General features: G+C 44.3%; 1 protein-coding gene across 2 annotated transcripts in view; it reads right to left on the reverse strand.

Moving 5' to 3' along the window:
* The window catches only part of LOC311106032 (3',5'-cyclic-AMP phosphodiesterase 4C-like), a gene marked incomplete at both ends in the record, with an annotated part of 71151 nt that overhangs the window by 15066 nt on the left and 40565 nt on the right, over positions 1–15520 (reverse strand). The window contains 6 exons of one of the 2 annotated variants that reach the window (XM_084148305.1): positions 4550–4662; positions 5189–5238; positions 6982–7052; positions 7318–7354; positions 9541–9744; positions 13637–13863. In XM_084148305.1, the coding sequence (XP_084004431.1) occupies positions 4550–4662; positions 5189–5238; positions 6982–7052; positions 7318–7354; positions 9541–9744; positions 13637–13863 (702 nt within the window). Of the gene's footprint in view, positions 1–4549; positions 4663–5188; positions 5239–6981; positions 7053–7317; positions 7355–9540; positions 9745–13636; positions 13864–15520 lie in introns of those variants that run through there. The other variant, XM_084148304.1, reaches the window with a different exon arrangement.

Here is a 15520-nt window from a genome sequence, read left to right on the forward strand (position 1 = left end):
TCAGGGAATAGGAGATTGACGACAGACAGACAGACAGAGATGGAGTTAAAAGAGGACGGAGGAGCTTAGAAGGATGGAGGGATGGAAAGACGGTGATGACAGGGTGGGAAAGATGACTGTAGTATTGAGCGATGGGACAGAGAAAGAGGACAGACAGAGACAGAGAGAGAGAGGGAGACGAATGGTAATGGTGAAAGAAAGAGAAGGAAGGAGAGACAGAGAGAAAGAGAAATAGGGAGGCAGGCCTGTGCTGTAGCTAGCAGACGGTCGGTTAGGCTACAGAATCACAGCAGAGCTCTTGGTGAGGGGAAAAACAGGCTCTCTCCTTGTCTGCCTGCGTTGCGTCTACTCTGCACAGCGCCCCTCCCCCACAGCGCACCGGATCCAGGGGCCGGGCCCAGTCGTCCTCCTGCTGCATCAGCCCCGTATGTGCCTCAGCGATGATCCCAACACACACACAGTCCACAGTCCTCCTCCCAGTAGCTTCCCCCGCAGTATCCCAGTCACTCCATCGTGGCTCCCTGGGCTGGTTAAATTATGCCTGAGGTTGAAACTAATCCAAGAGCTTCAGGCTCCCCTTATCTTTCCTTCCTCTCTTCTTCCTCCGCTGTAGCAGAGCACTGCTGCCTCCTGTAGCGCCGTCTCCCTGGTGCTGTAGACAGCCCTTGCAAGCTAATCAGCCAGACAGCGTGCACGTGTGTGTGTGTGTGTGTGAGTGTGTATCTTGAGAGTGTATGTGTGTGCGTGCAGCCTGAACGTGCATGTGCTGCAGACAGCATGTAAGCCTGTCGGAAATGTGTGTGTGAGAGAGAGAGTGTGTAAAAGCGAGAGTGTGTTCATATGTGTGTGTGTGAGAGAGAGAGTGTGTTCATATGTGTGTGTGTGAGAGAGAGAGTGTGTTCATATGTGTGTGTGCATGTTGCTGTGCTTTTGTGTGTATGTGTCTTTATGTCGCCTGTCTGCTCTTAAAGACCACAGCATTCACTCTGCTTCTCTGTCAGCCAGGAGCAGGCATACACATACACACTCCAGCTTTCTCTCTCTTGCCCTCTGTCTGTCTCTCAAACACAGGCATCCTTACACACATACACATCCAAACTGCTGTCTTTTGCGTTCTGAAACAGTTGCAACATGCTACATATTCCCCTCAGGGTGATAAGAAAAACAAGAATACCACACTGTCTCTTTTAGACAGAACACTGTTGAAGGAACCTTGCCTCTTTTTCATTGGTCGCTGCCCAGACCACATGCCTTGTGGTCAGAGTGGTGAGCCAATGAGTAAAAGGGAAGGGCAGACCCTGCTGTTCGATAGCAACCAAGGTTACAGCAGAGACATCCGCATCAGGACCTGTTCCCCCTCCTCCCTCTTCTGCTCTGTTCTGTGTCCTCCCTTCCCACCCACAGACCCTCACCCTCCCCTTCTCCTGCTCTCTCTCTGTCTCTCTCTCTCTCTCTCACTCTCGCCGTCTCTCTCTCTCCATTCAAAATCTTAAGCGGAACATCTCGCTGCAGCTCATGCATTCATGTGCACAAATACACATCTGCTACAAACACACGCTCTAAACAGCAGTATACAGACAACACATATCACCCATACATTTGTAAATATAGAGGATCTGACAAATCTTTGAACATATTTGCACATTCTGTGTACATGCACACATACAGTGGGGAGAACAAGTATTTGATACACTGCCGATTTTGCAGGTTTTCCTACTTACAAAGCATGTAGAGGTCTGTAATTTTTATCATAGGGACACTTCAACTGTGAGAGACGGAATCTAAAACAAAAATCCAGAAAATCACATTGTATGATTTTTAAGTAATTCATTTGCATTTTATTGCATGACATAAGTATTTGATACATCAGAAAAGCAGATCTTAAAATTTGGTACAGAAACCTTTGTTTGCAATTACAGAGATCATACGTTTCCTGTAGGTCTTGACCAGGTTTGCACACACTGCAGCAGGGATTTTGGCCCACTCCTCCATACAGACCTTCTCCAGATCCTTCAGGTTTCGGGGCTGTCGCTGGACAATATGGACTTTCAGCTCCCTCCAAAGATTTTCTATTGGGTTCAGGTCTGGAGACTGGCTAGGCCACTCCAGGACCTTGAGATGCTTCTTACGGAGCCACTCCTTAGTTGCCCTGGCTGTATGTTTCGGGTCATTGTCATGCTGGAAGACCCAGCCACGACCCATCTTCAATGCTCTTACTGAGGGAAGGAGGTTGTTGGCCAAGATCTCGCGATACATGGCCCCATCCATCCTCCCCTCAATACGGTGCAGTCGTCCTGTCCCCTTTGCAGAAAATCATCCCCAAAGAATGATGTTTCCACCTCCATGCTTCACGGTTGGGATGGTGTTCTTGGGGTTGTACTCATCCTTCTTCTTCCTCCAAACACGGCGAGTGGAGTTTAGACCAAAAACCTCAATTTTTGTCTCATCAGACCACATGACCTTCTCCCATTCCTCCTCTGGATCATCCAGATGGTCATTGGCAAACTTCAGACGGGCCTGGACATGCGCTGGCTTGAGCAGGGGGACCTTGCGTGCGCTGCAGGATTTTAATCCATGACGGCGTAGTGTGTTACTAATGGTTTTCTTTGAGACTGTGGTCCCAGCTCTCTTCAGGTCATTGACCAGGTCCTGCCGTGTAGTTCTGGGCTGATCCCTCACCTTCCTCATGATCATTGATGCCCCACAAGGTGAGATCTTGCATGGAGCCCCAGACCGAGGGTGATTGACCATCATCTTGAACTTCTTCCATTTTCTAATAATTGCGCCAACAGTTGTTGCCTTCTCACCAAGCTGCTTGCCTATTGTCCTGTAGCCCATCCCAGCCTTGTGCAGGTCTACAATTGTATCCCTGATGTCCTTACACAGCTCTCTGTTCTTGGCCATTGTGGAGAGGTTGGAGTCTGTTTGATTGAGTGTGTGGACAGGTGTCTTTTATACAGGTAACGAGTTCAAACAGGTGCAGTTAATACAGGTAATGAGTGGAGAACAGGGGGGCTTCTTAAAGAAAAACTAACAGGTCTGTGAGAGCCGGAATTCTTACTGGTTGGTAGGTGATCAAATACTAATGTCATGCAATAAAATGCAAATTAATTACTTAAAAATCATACAATGTGATTTTCTGGATTTTTGTTTTAGATTCCGTCTCTCACAGTTGAAGTGTACCTATGATAAAAATTACAGACCTCTACATGCTTTGTAAGTAGGAAAACCTGCAAAATCGGCAGTGTATCAAATACTTGTTCTCCCCACTGTATATTCCCTTCAACCTCAAAAGGACAATACACAAATCCCAAACATCACTGGGACTAACAGCTCCTGCGAGCCACAAGACTGTGATAGCCTACTGAGCTAAAAGCTAGATATTATCCTGGGGAGCTAACCCAAGTCTTCACGTGTCAGACAAGGATACTCGTCACGAGAGTGTGGTTGACCGAACCACCTCTGTTACATTAGCTTGGCCAGTCCCCAGTCCACATTCACACAGTTCAGTTCCACCAAATGCAAACCAGCCTCACATACATTAATGAAAGATACAGTATTGGGGACTGATGATAGTATTGATATTTAGTTATGCACAGTTAGACTAGGAAACACAAATACGTTGAGGTTGTGGTAGAGGGTATAGGAGAGGGACATGGAAAGATGAAGAGGCCAGGTGTAGTGTAGGGTCGTGGTGGTTTAGGGTAGTGGTAGTGGTGGTGGTGGTGTAGGGTAGTGGTAGTGGTGGTGTAGGTAGGGTAGTGGTAGTGGTGGTGGTGGTGTAGGGTAGTGGTGGTGGTGGTGTAGGGTAGTGGTAGTGGTGGTGGTGGTGTAGGGTAGTGGTAGTGGTGGTGTAGGTAGGGTAGTGGTAGTGGTGGTGGTGGTGTAGGGTAGTGGTAGTGGTGGTGGTGGTGTAGGGTAGTGGTGGTGGTGGTGTAGGGTAGTGGTAGTGGTGGTGTAGGTAGGGTAGTGGTAGTGGTGGTGGTGGTGTAGGGTAGTGGTAGTGGTGGTGGTGGTGTAGGGTAGTAGTAGTGGTAGAGTAGTGGTGGTGTAGGGTAGTGGTAGAGTAGTGGTGGTGTAGGGTAGTGGTAGTGGTGGTGTAGGTAGGGTAGTGGTAGTGGTGGTGGTGTAGGTAGGGTAGTGGTAGTGGTGGTGGTGGTGTAGGGTAGTGGTAGTGGTAGAGTAATGGTGGTGTAGGGTAGTGGTAGTGGTGGTGTAGGTAGGGTAGTGGTGGTGGTGGTGTAGGGTAGTGGTAGTGGTAGAGTAGTGGTGGAGTAGGGTAGTGGTAGTCGTGGTGTAGGGTAGTGATGGTGGTAGTGGTAGGGTAATGGTAGTGTTGGTGTAGGGTAGTAGTAGTATAGGGTAGTGGTGGTGGTGTAGGGTAGTGATGGTGTAGGTTAGTGGTGGTGGTGGTGTAGGGTAGTGGTGGTGTAGAGTAGTGGTAGTGGTGGTGTAGGGTAGTGGTGGTGTAGGGTAGTGGTGGTGTAGGGTAGTGGTGGTGTAGGGTAATGGTGGTGTAGGGTAATGGTACTGATGGAAGTGGTAGTACCTTGTTGGAGGCCATGTCACCGACGCTGCGGTGGGTCTGGATGGTCTCCAGCTGGTCCAGACACCAGTCTAACTCAGCCAGAGTCTCCCTGGCCATCTGCTGGTACGTCTCATCTACAGACACACACGAGAGGAGAGGGTGGCATTAATGTACTGTATGCATTATTATAACGGTATGATGTATCTCGGCATTGATATAATATAGTGTATCATAATATAATGGCCTGTGTAGGTCATATTACATTTTACATTTACATTTTTAGTCATTTAGCAGACGCTCTTATCCAGAGCAACTTACAGTTAGTGAGTGCATACATTATGTTAGTTATATTCTCTGCATCTGTGTGTTCTTTTGAACTGTATCAGCCAAATTGCTACATTTGTCATTTATTAGAATAGTTCAGTTGAGACTCCAGATTGACACTTATTCATTCAAATCATCTGCGGAATTAAATGCAGCCTACCGGTATCCATTATTGAGAAAGACACAGGCCATGGTGCTGCAAATTCTCCTATTAATATCGGTGCATTTTTTATGAGTTTTTGGAAGCTTGAGTGCACACTACCAAAACAGTGTGAGTTGTGTGGGAGAGTGTTCCCAATCAGTAGTGACTAAAGTTCATTTTAGCAGGAAACCTACCAGAGAGTGTTGCCTGGGGAACCGTGGGTTGGCTTGTCACTGGTGACCTCCTGTGGACACATAGATCATTACATCATCAGAGGAAGTGATAAAGAGTGCTCTCTAGTGGACTCTAAGAACATTACAGTGATACAGGGCATGAGTTGTGTAGTGTAACAACATGACACTGGAAATAGATAAGCAAACATATTTAAGCTCATCTGTATTATGGGCAGTAAATATTGTGAGGAATAATAAACTATTTGTATAGATCTGCATCGCAGTCCTTTGAAATATTGTTGTAGCCAATAATATTAAAAACAATGCCTCCTATAAGCTCGGCTCTCTCAGCTCTCAGCTGTCTCTTTCTCTACATTGTGGTTCTACTTGCAATCTAGTGAGGGAGGATACTGTTTGGAGCTGAGGGCATCATTCACACTAATTATGGCTCTAGATAATTCCATGGTGCATTGTTACTGCTCATATTGACGTACTGCTAAAAAGCCTGCCAACTCATGCTTTGCCTGTTTCTTGCATTACAAACTAGGATATATTTAGCATTATTGACCACTTCTATCCTTGTGAATACCCAGTCAGTCAGGTAGTCAGTCAGTCAGGCAGTCTGTCAGCCTGTCTGTCTGTCAGTCAGTCAGGTAGTCAGCCAGTCAGGTAGTATTTCAGGCAGTCAGTCAGTCAGTCTGTTAGTCAGCCAGTCAGGCAGTCTTTCAGGTAGTCAGCCAGTCAGGTAGTATTTCAGGCAGTCAGTCAGTCAGTCTGTTAGTCAGCCAGTCAGGCAGTCTTTCAGGTAGTCAGCCAGTCAGTCAGTCAGGGACTTCCATTGGGGACATGCTGTTCTCAGCAGAACACAATAAAGACACAATGTGATGAGAGTATTGCCACATTATAGCCTACTGATATGACACAAAGTTATGACAAAATATAAGGAAGATATTTACTAAAACTACACATGAAGAGTTTCATTCAAAAACGCTAAATATCCATTTTCAGAAATGTTGGTAAATTAGCTTTTATTGTTTAACGAAATTATGAAACAGATAGGTATTTTTTCACTATCTAATCATGGCATGTGGTTGTTCAATGACAGACATGTATTTGTTTAAAATCTATCACTTGATGGTTTCATTTCAGAGAGACAAATAATAATATATATATCCGCCTCATTCTCAGAGAAATAAGTAGTACTGCTAGCTTTTACAAAGTCAAATGTAACAAATAACGATTTTTTTTTATAAAGATGACATCAATATAAAAAAAAACGACAATAATAATAATTCAATACAGTAATATGATATCTGTATATAAAAACATTTATATTTGACATTTGAGTCATTTGGCAGGTGCTCTTATCCAGAGCGACTTATAGTAAAGCATTCATCTTAAGATACAGTAGCAAGGTGAGACACCCACATATCACAGTCAAATATGCAGGATACGAACATTCCATTCCAGCTAAACAATGCATATATAGCATTTTGCAAAACAAAAAAACATTTTCATACACATCTAAAATATATTTATAAAAAATCTGAGAACAGTAATATTTTACACACACATGAAGTACCCAAAAGCAATCATTTCTGATTAAAAAACACAAAAGTGAAAAATTGGTTGATATAGTGTTTTGGAAATAAACTCTTCATATTCCGCTGAGAATAAGGACAATGAAGAGACAGACCGCACAGTTACAATACAGACACAATGAGACGATATCATTCAGGCTTCGATAGAGAAGAGAGATGTGACCACATTAAAAGGGGTTGAAAGGGTAATGTGGCTGACGGAATGCTACTGACTTGTTAGTGGGTGCCGTGACATTGGCGAGGATGGTGAAGTTGCTTCTTACAGTTCGTAGACTGGCCAACACCTGGGGGATGGACGGACGGACGAACGGACGGTGGGTGGTGGGGGCGGAGGGGGGAGAGGGGAGAGGGGCAGAGAGGGGAGTGAGACAAACGGTGGGTGGTGGGGGCGGAGGGCAGAGAGGGGAGAGGGGCAGAGAGGGGAGTGAGACAAATTCACTACATACTCATTTTAGCCCCTTTCAAGTTATTTACTGAATTGTTCTATCTTTAGGCAGGCAATGTGAAGTGTATGCTACTTCATCAAAAAACTGCAGCGCTGGTGCTTACCTGAGCAAAAGGGGTGACTATGAGATCTTCAGCATGCCTGTAGAAAGAGAGAAAATGAAAAAAGGAAGGAAGAAGATGACAGTAAAGTAAGCAGGATAGATGGAGAGTTATCGCTGGAGTGTAACCTCTATGACAGTTTACATTAACAGATACCGGATATATACAGTGGGGAGAACAAGTATTTGATACACTGCCGATTTTGCAGGTTTTCCTACTTACAAAGCATGTAGAGGTCTGTAATTTTTATCATAGGTACACTTCAACTGTGAGAGACGGAATCTAAAACAAAAATCCATAAAATCACATTGTATGATTTTTAAGTAACTAATTTGCATTTTATTGCATGACATAAGTATTTGATCACCTACCAACCAGTAAGAATTCCGGCTCTCACAGACCTGTTAGTTTTTCTTTAAGAAGCCCTCCTGTTCTCCACTCATTACCTGTATTAACTGCACCTGTTTGAACTCGTTACCTGTATAAAAGACACCTGTCCACACACTCAATCAAACAGACTCCAACCTCTCCACAATGGCCAAGACCAGAGCGCTGTGTAAGGACATCAGGGTTAAAATTGTAGACCTGCACAAGGCTGGGATGGGCTACAGGACAATAGGCAAGCAGCTTGGTGAGAAGGCAACAACTGTTGGCGCAATTATTAGAAAATGGAAGAAGTTCAAGATGACGGTCAATCATCCTCGGTCTGGGGCTCCATGCAAGATCTCACCTCGTGGGGCATCAATGATCATGAGGAAGGTGAGGGATCAGCCCAGAACTACACGGCAGGACATGGTCAATGACCTGAAGAGAGCTGGGACCACAGTCTCAAAGAAAACCATTAGTAACACACTACGCCGTCATGGATTAAAATCCTGCAGCGCACGCAAGGTCCCCCTGCTCAAGCCAGCGCATGTCCAGGCCCATCTGAAGTTTGCCAATGACCATCTGGATGATCCAGAGGAGGAATGGGAGAAGGTCATGTGGTCTGATGAGACAAAAATAGAGCTTTTTGGTCTAAACTCCACTCGCCGTGTTTGGAGGAAGAAGAAGGATGAGTACAACCCCAAGAACACCATCCCAACCGTGAAGCATGGAGGTGGAAAAATCATTCTTTGGGGATGCTTTTCTGCAAAGGGGACAGGACAACTGCACCGTATTGAGGGGAGGATGGAAGGGGCCATGTATCGCGAGATCTTGGCCAACAACCTCCTTCCCTCAGTAAGAGCATTGAAGATGGGTCGTGGCTGGGTCTTCCAGCATGACAACGACCCAAAACACACAGCCAGGGCAACTAAGGAGTGGCTCCGTAAGAAGCATCTCAAGGTCCTGGAGTGGCCTAGCCAGTCTCCAGACCTGAACCCAATAGAACATCTTTGGAGGGAGCTGAAAGTCCGTATTGCCCAGCGACAGCCCCGAAACCTGAAGGATCTGGAGAAGGTCTGTATGGAGGAGTGGGCCAAAATCCCTGCTGCAGTGTGTGCAAACCTGGTTAAGACCTACAGGAAACGTATGATCTCTGTAATTGCAAACAAAGGTTTCTGTACCAAATATTAAGTTCTGCTTTTCTGATGTATCAAATACTTATGTCATGCAATAAAATGCAAATTCATTACTTAAAAATCATACAATGTGATTTTCTGGATTTTTGTTTTAGATTCCGTCTCTCACAGTTGAAGTGTACCTATGATAAAAATTACAGACCTCTACATGCTTTGTAAGTAGGAAAACCTGCAAAATCGGCAGTGTATCAAATACTTGTTCTCCCCACTGTATGTGAACCAATGGTTTACATAGCCCTATCTGAATCTAAACACAATATCACTGACCAAAAGGCATCTTTCTGAAAGGGAAGCAGACCAAGACAAATTACTAAAAAGATTTCAGTAGGATTTCATTAGCATAATACTGCCATAATCATAATAATCATAAATGCCAAGTCGGTTGATTGTGATTGTATAGTGAGTAATGTATAGTGTTGCAGCAATCTGGAGTGTCAGTGAGGCCACTTTAACTCAGAGTGGTTTTAACCGTGTGGAGTAGCCAAGGTGGTTTTGATGGCATGTGATGAACGCAGGAAGGGGAGATTGTAAGGAGGTACATACTCACCAAACCAGGGTTCAAATAGAACAATAGTTTAGCTGGGCTTGATTGAGCTTGCCTGGTGCAATAGAACAAATGGAATAGTCCTAAAAGTTCAAACCCCCGCCCAGGTTTGATACTCACCCCTCACTGTTGACGGAGGAGTTGCGTGACATGGTCTTGGGGGACATGTCATAGTCGGAGTCTGATCGGTACAGGAAGGACTCCCGGCGCTCCCCGCGACTCCTGCACCCCTCTGTGGTGAAGGAGGGGTGCAGCCCCAGCACAGGACTCGCCTGCGAATCCATGGGGCTGCGGCCAGGGGACGGACCATTCTCTGAGTCAAAACTGAAAGACAAAGTGAGAGAGAGAGGAAAGGTGTCTGGATCAATGCTTCATTAAAGGAATTTTCCTGTGGTTTATATATATATTTCCACACTAAGAGGTTGGAATAAATCTGTGAAATTGTGAAAATTATGATAATGCCCGTTTAGTGTAAGAGCTGTTTAAAAAGACAGCAAAATTCCATGAACTTACAATAAATTCCCTGGTTTTCCAGAAATCCTGGTTGGAGAATTCCGGATATCCTGCTTATTCCCTCCTGATTCCGTGAAACCTCCAACCGCGATTTTGGGAAAACCAGGGAATTTATTGAAAGTTCCTGGAATTTTGTAATCATAGGTGGGATGAAGTTTTGGCCTGCCTAGTGACATCACCAGAAGGTAAATTAGGAAATAGACCAATAAGAAAGAGAGTTCCAAACCTCTCTGTCAATAACACCTAGTTTTCAGTTTTCTCCTCCCCACTCAAACCACTCCCAGACAGACAGTCCTAGCAACATTCTTGCTTGAGAAATTGCTCTTTGCTAAGTTTCTTTTTGGCCATTTTAATTGAAAACAATCACAGTAAGGTACTTATTGTTACCCAGAAATTATTTGCTATTGAGATAAAAACGGCTGCATTGGACCTTTAAAATATCACTTTTGAGAGCAGCAATAAGTTGAGTGAACGATGCCTTCTTTACTTCATACTGGATCAAGTTCAAATTAAGTGGAGCTGAAGGCTGGGACTAAAAACAACAAGATAACTAATGAAAAATATACTGTGTCCGTAAAATGTATATAGGTTCAGAACTTTTGTGAAACAGCACAGTTAAAAATATATGGCAAATAGAAATCAAACTGGATGGTCTTCAGAGATAGATGGGAGGGGTTGAGGGTCGCTGAAGGATGGGATTCAAAACAAATAAAATATAACTATCGTAAAATTGATATAGTATGTACAGTATAAGCTGGAAGTAGAAGCCAAAGTGTTGTTGTTCATTAATTTACTCCAATTAAGGGAGGGATGGTACGGTTAAGGGAAAATAATAAAGGAAAATACATTTAAAAAATATATGTATATATATACAGTTGAAATCAGAAGTTTACATACACCTTAGCCAAATACTTTTAAACTCAGTTTTTCACAATTCCTGACATTTAATCCTAGTAAATATTCCCTGTCTTAGGTCAGTTAGGATCACCACTTTATTTTAAGAATGTGAAATGTCAGAATAATAGTAGAGAGAATGATTTATTTCAGCTTTTATTTATTTCATCACATTCCCAGTGGGTCAGAAGTTTACATACACTCAATTAGTATTTGGTAGCATTGCCTTTAAATTGTTTAACTTGGGTCAAACGTTTCGGGTAGCCTTCAACAAGCTTCCCACAATAAGTTGGGTGATTTTTGGCCCATTCCTCCTGACAGAGCTGGTGTAACTGTCAGGTTTGTAGGCCTCCTTGCTCGCACACACTATTTCAGTTCTGCCCACACATTTTCTATAGGATTGAGGTCAGGGCTATGTGATGGCCACTCCAATACCTTGACTTTGTTGTCCTTAAGCCATTTTACCACAACTTTGGAAGTATGCTTGGGTTCATTGTCCATTTGTAAGACCCATTTGCGACCAAGCTTTAACTTCCTGACTGATGTCTTGAGATGTTGCTTCAATATATCGACATACATTTCCTTCCTCATGATGCCATCTATTTTGTGAAGTGCACCAGTCCCTCCTGCAGCAAAGCAACCCCACAGCATGATGCTGCCACCCCCGTGCTTCACGGTTGGGATGGTGTTCTACGGCTTGCAAGCATTCCCCTTTTTCCTCCAAACATAACGATGGTCATTATGGCCAAACAGTTCCATTTTTTGTTTCATCAGACCAGAGGACATTTCTCCAAAAAAATTCGATCTTTCTCCCCATGTGCAGTTGCAAACCGTAGACTGGGTTTTTTATGGCGGTTTTGGAGCAGTGGCTTCTCCCTTCCTGAGCGGCCTTTCAGGTTATGTCGATATGGGACTCGTTTTACTGTGGATATAGATACTTTTGTACCTGTTTCCTCCAGCATCTTCACAAGGATCTTTGCTGTTGTTCTGGGATTGATTTGCACTTTTCGCACCAAAGTACGTTCATCTCTAGGAGACAGAACGCGTCTCCTTCTTGAGCGGTATGAAGGCTGCGTGGCCCCATGGTGTTTATACTTGCGTACTATTGTTTGTACAGATGAACGTGGTACCTTCAGGCATTTGGAAATTGCTCCCAAGGACGAACCAGACTTGTGGAGGTCTACAGTTTTTTTTCTGAGGTCTTGGCTGATTTCTTTTGATTTTCCCATGATGTCAAGCAAAGAGGCACTGAGTTTGAAGGTAGGCCTTGAAATACATCCACAAGTACACCTCCAATTGACTCAAATGATGTCAATTAGCCTATCAGAAGCTTCTAAAGCCATGACATCATTTTCTGGAATTTTCCAAGCTGTTTAAAGGCACAGTCAACTTAGTGTATGTAAACTTCTGACCCACTGGAATTGTGATACAGTGAATTATAAGTGACATAATCTGTCTGTAAACAATTGTTGGAAAAATTACTTGTGTCATGCACAAAGTAGATGTCCTAACCGACTTGCCAAAACTATAGTTTGTTAACAAGAAATTTGTGGAGTGGTTGAAAAACGTGTTTTAATGACTCCAACCTAAGTGTATGTTAACTTCCGACTTCAACTGTATGTAAATGTGATATTTCTGTTTTGTTTTTGTAATACATTTCAATTTTTTTCAAAAAACCTGTTTTGCTTTGTCATTATGGGGTATTATGTGTAGATTTATGAGGGGGAAAAAACAATTTAATCCATTTTAGAATAAGGCTGTAACGTAACAAAATGTGGAAAAAGTCAAGGGGTCTGAATACTTTCCGAATGCACTGTGTATATATACAGTGCCATGAAAAAGTATTTGCCCCCTTTCTAATTTTCTCTACGTTTGCATATTTGTGATACTGAATGTTATCAGATCTTCAACCAAAACCTAATATTAGATAAAGGGAACATAAGTGAACAAATAACACAACAATTACATATTTATTTCATAAACAAAGTTATGCAACACCCAATTCCCCTGTGTGAAAAAGTAATTGACCCCTTAAACTCAATAACTGGTTGTGCCACCTTTAGCTGCAATGACTTCAACCAAATGCTTCCTGTAGTTGTTGATCAGTCTCTCACGAATTCATGGTTCCTTCTATTAAGGCAAGTCGTCCAGGTCCTGAGGCAGCAAAGCATCCCCAAACCATCACACCACCACCACCATGCTTGACCTTTGGTATGATGTTCTTACTGTGGAATGCAGTGTTTGGTTTTCGCCAGGCATAATGGAACCCATCTCGTCCAAAATGTTGACTCAAGTTTGCCAAAAAGCACCTGGATGATCATCAAGACTCTTGGAAGAACGTTCTATGGACAGATGATTCAAAAGTATAACTTTTTGGACGACATGGTTCCAGTAATGTTAAAGCTGATCTACCCCCTAAAAACAAAAGTTCAAATTAAGTTTTGAAGGAGAGACAGACCGTTATCAACAAGAGTTCAGCCCAGGACAGCTGATCTGATATATTTCCAAGAGCACCATACCAATCTAGCGTTACAGGCAACCACACGACCTCAAACACAAGATTAGGAATAATCTCAGAGAGATCCAGTCAAACAGAAGTTTAGTGAGAGTTTAGCCAAAGTGTACACAGAAACATACTTCTTAGGTTTAGAGGGTGATTTCTCTTTTTTGAACCATGAAATGTTTCTACAGTTTCATCAAAAATGAGAAGCACATCATGGAGAGAGATATTGTGAAGCCACACACACACACAAACATACACATCACAGGGCCTGATAACTGTGCATGGCTACTTGAACAGCATGAATACCTGAGAGGAAGGTGAGAGTGAGACGACCGTCTACGCTCTATACTGCGGTTGAGCTTCATACGGCGGAAAAACATGGAATTCCCGTGTCCTCGAGTGTGGTCGTGATCAGGGGACACAGGTGAGTTGGCGGAGGTGACGATGGGAGAGGTGGGGGTCAGGGTGTGGGTGGTCAACCCCTCAGGGGTCTCCCACAGATTCATCTGTCGTGTCAGCTTCCTCTGACTCATCTCTGGGAGCTCTGGGCACGATGGAGAGGACTGACTGAAGAAACCACCATCCCTCTCTCCCTCTCTCCTTCTCTACCTACCTCCCTCCCTCCCGCCAAGCAAAAACTCTGTCTGTCAAACTTTGTCTGCTACTGCCAACACTTCAACCTCCAAATCTGTCTGTCAGTCACTCTCCCTCCTACGCTATCCCCCCCCCCCCCCCCCCCCCCCCCTTGTTTCACGGTTCAGTAGCACAGCTCACGTCCCAGACAAAGAGAGTTCTCCTGCACACACCAGCACAAAATCCTGCCAGTCAGAAAGCCCTTGATAACTGACCCTAATCCTATAGTTGTATTCCTGGTCCCAATACTCAGAGTCCTCGTTCAGTTGAAGTCTTCGTGCTTTGATCCTGAAGCCCTGGAGTTCTGCTGCGTTTGCCCACTTCCTCTGTTCAGCTCCACACCACTTTGTTCCCTGTTTCTCAGCAGCTTGTGCTTGTCCTTCTCTGCCTGTGTAGGTTTGTTTTTGTTTCCTCTGTCACTGAAGGGTGACGGTGCAGCTATAAACCACAGCCTCTCTCTCAGATATCAGCTATCTGAACAGGGCCACTCTCAGGAGAGGCCTTCTGATATTTCACTAGCTCAGCTCTCGCTCGCTCTCCCTCGCTCTGTCTGAGTCCATATACTTTTCCTGTGTGTCCTGTCCTGCCTCGCCGTCCTCGTCTTCCCCGACCAGGCCCCTCTGGGACACTGTTGCTGCCTGTCTGCCCGATGTCTCACTCACACACACGCCACCTGGAGGCCGTCCTGCCGCCCTGTTTCCTAATCTTTCTCTCTCCTTTTCTCTGCCTGTTTTAAAATAACTCCTTTATTTTCTCCACCTCCCCCTGCTGCAAGTGTCTCTCTCTCTCTCTCCTTATCTCACTGCTCACAGTTCCTCTAGCAGAAACAGACCACAGGCAGTAGAGAGAGAGAGCGAGCGAGAGAGAGAGAAGAAAATGAAAGGAAGTGAGGCCAGGGAAAGGAGGGAGGTAGAAAGTCAAGGAGAAAGAGGAGGGAAGGGCAGAGGAGAGGAGAAGGAGGAGTGACTCATGGCCTGTGGAAATGTTTACAAGAACTTGCATGATTTGCTTCCAAAACATTATTTTTTAACATCAACAGCCAAGCCAACAGCCAAGCTTCTTGACCTTTGCAGTACACATAAAAACATAGGCCTACTGACCAAGTACAGAACTACTACACAAACAGACCACTACTCCGAGAAGATCATTTTGTGAAGTTTCAAATGTACTGCATCCGCATACACATCAGTGTGTTAGTGTGTGTGTCTGACCAAAAGAAGAGAGAAAAGAGAAGAGTTTATCTGCATGTATGCATGAACGCTTGTGTATGTGCATGCGTACAAAGTGAGTTTGCGTGTATCTGTTTGTTTTTTCATGCTAATGTGCATCTTCTGTCATCCATTTCTTTGTTTTTGCAGCAAGAGTAAATCCCTGTGCATGAATTCTACATCCCACTAGGCTGACTAGACAAGGAGCAGCACAAATACTATCCACAGAGTAGAACACTACAGAGATGAGATGCCTTGTCAACCACATGTTTCCCCCTCCTCTCTCTCTCTCTCTCTCTCTCTCTCTCTCTCTCTCTCTCTCTCTCTCTCTCTCTCTCTCTCTCTCTCT

This window comes from Coregonus lavaretus (assembly GCF_964263955.1).
Source record: "Coregonus lavaretus genome assembly, chromosome: 2".
Lineage (NCBI taxonomy): Eukaryota > Metazoa > Chordata > Actinopteri > Salmoniformes > Salmonidae > Coregonus > Coregonus lavaretus.